At 31.3% G+C, this 7,386-nt stretch overlaps 1 protein-coding gene across 1 annotated transcript; it reads right to left on the minus strand.

Moving 5' to 3' along the window:
* Positions 1–5,462: 5,462 nt before the first annotated feature.
* LOC144548654 (dehydrodolichyl diphosphate synthase CPT3-like) lies at positions 5,463–7,085 on the minus strand. The gene is made up of 2 exons (XM_078297371.1): positions 6,643–7,085; positions 5,463–6,384 (listed from the first exon to the last, which is right to left on the minus strand). The coding sequence occupies exons 1-2, from the start codon at positions 6,660–6,662 to the stop codon at positions 5,532–5,534; spliced, it is 873 nt and encodes a 290-aa protein (XP_078153497.1). The 5' UTR covers positions 6,663–7,085; the 3' UTR covers positions 5,463–5,531.
* Between the last annotated feature and the right edge of the window lie 301 nt (positions 7,086–7,386).

Genomic DNA, 7,386 nt, shown 5'->3' on the forward strand with positions numbered 1-7,386 from the left:
TTTTGCACAAATTTAAAACTATTCATGAGAATATACTATTACAAAAGTACATGATTCATACTTAAACTGTATAACATATTAATTTAAAAGAGGAATTGATGTGACCGAATTTAGAAATGCAATTAGCATCTGATTTTGCTCATTAATTGAAGCAAAAAGTTCCAACTAATAACCAACAAAAAAGATGTGTAGCTGACATGCAAGCATTATCCGCCTCTTATATATATATATATATAGAGAGAGAGAGAGAGAGGAGGTTTAAAACTTTTGTACTCCTAACGTGCATCCTCCCCTCATATCGTTATTTTCAAAATTCAAATAGTCGATTCGAACCTTCCAATGTGTTCTTCATAATAAAATGTTCTTGGAGATCAAATTTTACATTTTTTGAAATTTTTTTACTATTTTTTCAGAATTTTTGATTAAATTAATTGATAATAAAAAATTCAGCAAAGTGATGATTTTCAGAATTTTTGTTGACACAATATGTAAGAAGAATGAATTGAATGTGAATAGGTAGATGTGATTCTTAATTATTTTGTGTCGGTGCATGTTTACATTTATCTTTTTGAATTTTTTGACAGAGTGAGAATTAAGTTGTAAGGAGAAATCAAATTCTTGATCTTTGAACAACTATTTTAAGACATTTTCTTTCTAACCAACTGTGTTACTTCCCCTTTCATATTTATATTTATCATTGTTGCAGTGTGTACACACACTAGGCTTTGATAAGTGGGGACCTGACGTATTTGATTTCAAGTTTTTCAACAATTGAAGGTGATTGAATGTGTTCGGATTTGACCGATTTTTTTTTATAATATCTAACATTAAATATAAATTAATAAATATATCTAGTTTTTTTGGACATTTTTAAAAATATCCAGACAGGTCGAACTTTCAGCAGTTGAGAAAAGAATAGGACCGTTGAAAATTTGGGTGAACCTTTTTTTTGTTTCTTTTTTATTTCATTTTTGAAATTGGCTAGAGAAGGGCTGTGAAATTATAGAATGCCAACTTAGCGTCAAATAATTAGTCTTAGTCAAGGAAGGATAATTGATTAGTATCTTTTGTCGAGTGAAGTATGAACTTTTTTTCAGACGAATGTATATAAATGTGCTAACAATTATACATAGTTGTATTGTATATATGATCCATGTGTGATAAAAGAAATATAATATTTTTTCACATTACCGATTTATGTCTTTCTGTTATAATGTATCTCTATCAATTTTTTGTGAGTCATTTCTCTCATTTTAAAAGCACTCATATGTTGTATATGTATTTATCTAAGGCATCTCTCATAAACAGATTAGACTAGGAAGAGAGATAAGGCATGAGAGACAATATCTTCATTGAGAATGTGAAAAATGACGACGAAACTTCAAACGGTCATAAACAGCGCTCGAGTGCCAGATTTCAGCAAATAACCAATTTTTGAAAAGCTTGCGAGAAAATGCATGCGTCGGTGACCCCTATGCTTTTTTCAAAATTTAGAATTGAAAAAAAAAAACTAAGGGAAAAGTCTCAAAACTTGAGTTGAAGTTTCCGATTAAATTTTCCATTTCTAATTTTCGGTCTAAATAGCAAAGTGAATTGGTTATATAATGAACTTATAAAAAACTAATTATTACTATTTTTGAATTATTTTTACTATTTTTATGATTTATGAAAAATAGCACAATATGGCTTAAAAATAAAAGAAAATTTCCAAACTATAAATAAAACCTAGACAACCTTAAACAAAATAAAAATAAACATAATAAATAAACCATATAAATATAAAATAACAACCTTAAACTCATTTATGCTATTGTTAGTGAGATATTAAAACTTAATTATTTTTATAAATACAAAAATTTATTAATATTTGTGAATGTAATTATAATTTATATTGTCACCTGGCATCCGTTTCATAAACTATAAAAGTTAATATAAAAAAAAGGCCGTCTAAACTTTCGGCGGCCCTATTGGTATTTTTAAAAATATTCAGAAAAACTGAATATATTTATTAATTTATATTTAATGTTAAATATAAAAAAAAACGGGAATTTGGCGGTCCGTATAGCTCAAATCTTGTCACTATTTTCGTTAAAACTTAGTAAAGACATATGAGGAGGGATCCAACTACACATTTTTTTTTGGTAATTACAGTCTCAATTTTCAAAGTTTAAAAAGTTCAAATAGTCGATCCAAACCGTTCAATATAATTGATATATTAAAATGTGCTTGCAGATCAAATTTTATATTTTTTGAAATTTTTTTACTATTTATTTTATTAAGTATTTAAAAAAATCGCTATATTCAGATCATTGAATTTTTGTACCCATCTTAATAAATAGTAAAAAAAATTAAAAAAACATGTAAGATTTGATCTGCAAACACATTTTAACATATTCATTATGTTGAACAGTTTAGATCGACTGTTTAGACTTTAAAAATATAGAGTGTAATCTAGTGTTACCAAAAGGGGTGTAATTGAATTCGTCCTATAGGTATTTTTCTTTTAATAATACGAATGAATATTTATTTCGTTTCAATGTCAGGATTCATGCAACGCTGCCTGTTGTTTTACGCATCAACCACTCTAGAAAAAAAAATGCAACGCTTTTCAAAGTTCTAGGAGATTTTGACTCTTCTCATTTTTTTTGTCAAAGGGATAGAAAGGCGTGCAAGAATAATGGTACCGTTGTAATCACCAATAACAGCTTTTTGAGTCGATAATTTATATTTCTCTTAGGATAAACAAGAATGATTAAACCTTATTATGTTCAAACCAACGTTTAATTAGTAATATATTTTTATGTTATATGATGTGATTAAAATAATGAAAGACAGTTATGTTATGTGAATAAATATGTCATGAGTAATTATAATGTGACCACACTTGATGTCAATAATCATATTTATTTATTTTTTTCACGCTCAAAATTAATTCATAGAAAATAACAACAAAAAATATAAAATATAATTACAAAATAATTACTAAATAAATTATAATAATGTTTAAAAAGTTGATCATATTGTCAATTTCGTGATTAAAATGATGAAGAACAATCAAACTGCTGTGGATCCTAGAGAATAATAAATGACGATCCACTGCCAAGCATCATATGCTTACGTCACACGAATGAATATGTAACAATATGCGAATCACATTATGTAACTGATACACATAACATAATAAGACGTGACAATTTTTTTCACTTCTCTATGAGGAAACAAAGTTATGCTGAGAAACAATTGTGGGATGAATTCGGATACTCCTTGGTACTGTAAAAGAGAATCTTGTAAAATTAGTGGATCCAAGCTATTCTTTTAATGTTGCACGAATTTCAAAGCATAAATAATACTGCCCCTGTGCTATTTCGAATAAGCATCGGCTAGGAGTAAATCTGGACCGTTCTTTTAGTAATTGTAAAATATTTTTTTTACAGGATGGGAGAGGAGCGAGCCATTGGAATTCGTATCCTTTGCATTAACTCATTAACTCAAAAAAGAATATTTTGAGTTAATGCACATGGACTGTCCAATTTGCTTTAAGATCCGTGCGGACTAGATTCACACTAATATTAAAGGACTCTGAATTATATACCGTGGTCAAAATCAGACAACTGAAATGCATTAACTCAAAAAATGTTCTTTTGAGTTAACGCACACGATGCGGACTCGAGCCATTGGGCCTACATTTTAACTGCCAAAAGCTAACCCAACCAGACGGTTATATTTGCTATTCCGAGCTAGACAGTAAGGAGGATAAGTTGCTTTCTCAGCCCACGCTACATGGGATGTCCCTTCCTTATATCAACACATGTTGGTTGAATGGATAGAATATATTGTGTTATTTGAGGAAAGGAACAAATCTCATCCCTTAAATTGTTGGTTCCCCTCTCTTGCAATTCTTGCTGCTGTTGGATTGTAATTTGTAACTTGTCTTTTGCCTTTAAAGATGCACTTGTACGTGTATCCGACACCACATGTGCCTCTGACCACCCCACCTTTAATTCCACCCTCTTAACCTTTCATTATTAAAATTATACGAGTGTCGTAAATAACGGTATGTACTTATCAGACGGAAAGGTACTGTCAAGCGATTAATCATGAATAATCTAAAATAATTAACTATAATCGGAAATAATCGTCCGATTAGTTGAAAAAATCCGTGACAGTTTGATCAACGCCAACGACTAATCAGCCGATTAATCGGACTAAACAAATGCTTTTTACAACACAAAATTATACTATTTTTTTATGACTTGATTGATCAAGTCCAGTGTAATTACTTTAATTAAATAAATAAACAGATGCCACTATTTCAAGCAAAACAAAACAAAAAAACAAAAAAATAAAGTAAAAACAACAACAATTCAACAGATATCTAATGTTTTACTTTCCACTTCCCAAGTTCCTTTAATTTTACCTTTAGGAAAAAACTGAGCCCACTGGGAGGGCCTTTTGCCCTTTCTCCAATTGAAAAATTAAGACCTCAAGGTCAAATTATATTGGGCCTAACTCACTAACGCAAGTTATATTGGGCCGGCCCATAAAACCATCTCAAAATACAATATAAGGCTTAGTTAATATATTAGGTACCTATCAAATTTAATTTTGTCCCCTTCATGAAGAATTTACATTTCAATTCGTAACTCCAAAGTTCCAAGTGTACCCGCGACCCGTTCGAATTCATATCACCTAATTAAGGTATCTCACCGTTTGAGTTTAAATCCGGTCCGTTCGTTCGTTATACATAACCACAAACCTGAAAGGACCGTGCATTACAGATTTTGAGCCGGATTGGTTGGATTGTGATGGAACGGTTCGGATTTAAATTCAAAAGGTGAGATACCTTAATTAGGTGATGCAGAGGGTCAGGAGCCTGAATAGGGCTATTAACGAACCGAGTTGAATAGAGTTGAGGTATGCTAGTACTTGGTTCATTAAGTTAATGAGCGAGTTAACTCGAGTTGAGAAGATAATACCGAGCTGATAACTATGTTCATGTTAAACTCGTTAAAACTTAAGATTGATTAATATTTGAATTTTAAACAATTTAAATTTCTTAAAGCCGAGAGTTCTAAATAATACATAATAGAAAATAAATTTAACTAAAACAAAAACACTAAATATTTGAATTTAACATAATTTAAAAACCAAACAATACATAACCTCCATTCGAGTTGATAATGAGCGAGTTGAGTTCTACTCATACTTGAATTATTAAGTTAACAAGCGAGTTGATGAGAAATAACTATAATATATGAACCTTTTGTTCAAGGTATAAGTAGAGATAAACTGAATCTATATTGATGATGTGATATTGCAAAAAAGAATGAAAATTTAATATTTGTATGAAGTATTAAGATGACATATAGCATTTTGATGTTAATATTAATGTTGATTACACACAAGCAGACTATTAAACAGCTAACAACAATTAGACATTTTGATTACACACATAGAACTAACAACAATTAAACAGCTCACACAAACCAAATAGAATTTTAGATTTAAACTAGAAGTAACAAACATCTCATTTATTTATTCTTCTCAATTTCTCCCTTCTTCTTTTGCAAATAGGCATGAACCAGTTGGTAATTCATCACAGACAAAACAAAATGCCTTACTGAAAACTCGGGCCATAATGCATTCGGATTTTGTAAGTGCGTAAAATCTGATTGCCACAGAAGGAAGTTACTCAAACGGGTCTCGCCTGAAGTGCGAATAATGATATCCGGATCCACACAACCGGCCGTGAACAAATTTCTCTCCAGATCACAAACTCCAATTTGAGTACCCTTTCCTCTTGTGTCTCTAATGGATGCCTCTATTGCATGTGTTATCTCATTGGTTGATGAATAGGCCATACAAACCGAAAGTACCGGTCCTTTGTTGTGCATTGTTAAATCCATTACCTTTTTCGCAGCTAATCGTACTGGCTCAGGAATTAGCTCCAAATGGCCCCAGAAATTGATCTTGACATTGAACTTTTTCAACATATTCTCATTGGTCAATACCTCGTCTAATTTTTCTTTCATCAAATTCATTAATAACTCAACCTCTTTGGGCCCTCGCTTGAAATTGTCTGTGCTAAAAGCGTATACCGTCACGCACTTAACACCCAATTCAAAACAGTATTGGATGGTTGACATGAGGGACTTGAATCCAACCCGGTGACCGCTAGCTGGATCCATACCGTCTTGAAGTAACACATGTCTCTTTGCAAACCGGCGGTTTCCATCCATTATGAGCGCAATGTGGGCTGGTATCGGGCTGACACGGAGGATAGAAAAGATGAACTTACACATCAGAAAAGAGATGTGTGAAATAGTTCTAGATACCATGCTTTTGCCATACTTCTCCGTGAGGGGAGATTGCAAGATTGAAACCCTACAAAATGGAAAAGAAAGGTTGAATGGTGACGTGAAAAGAAAGAAAAAAATTTCATTGAACTTCATAGCTTATTTTTCATTTTTTTTCTATATGTTTTATCTTCCTAGAGAAAACGCCAATGAACTGTTCTGTTCAAGCTTAATTTCAAATTGCCCTTTTAACTAAGAACCAGCGAAAAGAAAGCGAAAAAAACCATCAAAGAAATTACTTGCCTACAAAAAAAAGTAAATAAAATATAATATAATATAATAAGACCTTTCTGATATTGTAGCCATTAATCCCCTGCTTGTGAACTTCAGCTTCAACTCTTTTGCATTATCATACCAAATGTCATCAATTTCTCTTTGAACTACTGCCTAGCCAAATTTTAGACGGAGGTGACAAATCTCGAACAATTTATTATGGCTTTGTATCTATATTGCTTCATCCCAAAAGCACCTCGCCTCCTCAATTCTGAATTCACATAAAAATTATTTGTTACCTAACCATAGGTGGGGCCACAAACCTCTGCATGTCATATCTTCATGAGCAAAAACATGTCAAACACATGATCAACTTCTCTAATCCAACAAAACACATTACATGAATGAAACTATAATCAATGTAATACCATCCAAGAACCATACAAATCATATGACCTACCGGTTTCTTATCCCAAAAAACCTCTTTTGTTAGAAACAAACTATAACTTAATCAAAGAACTTGTCAGGCATCCCTGGCATCGATTTCATCAGCAAAAAAAAAAGAAAAATAGGGAGCCGACATGATGCATTAAAATTGAATTTTAAATTAATTACAAGAATGAAGATCATATACATTTATGAGCATAGAAAATTCTGTAAACTGGTGAGAAGGTGATATCATAATTTTGACGATATAATCTGAAACACAAATGAAATAACAATTAATTCACCTTTTTAAATAAAAATGAACTGAAGCCTTCCAATTTCCAATTTTAATTAATTTTTTTTTCTTCGAACATGCAACAATTAATTAATT

This window comes from Carex rostrata, chromosome 33, assembly GCF_964058835.1.
Source record: "Carex rostrata chromosome 33, lpCarRost1.2, whole genome shotgun sequence".
NCBI classification, from domain to species: Eukaryota; Viridiplantae; Streptophyta; class Magnoliopsida; order Poales; family Cyperaceae; genus Carex; species Carex rostrata.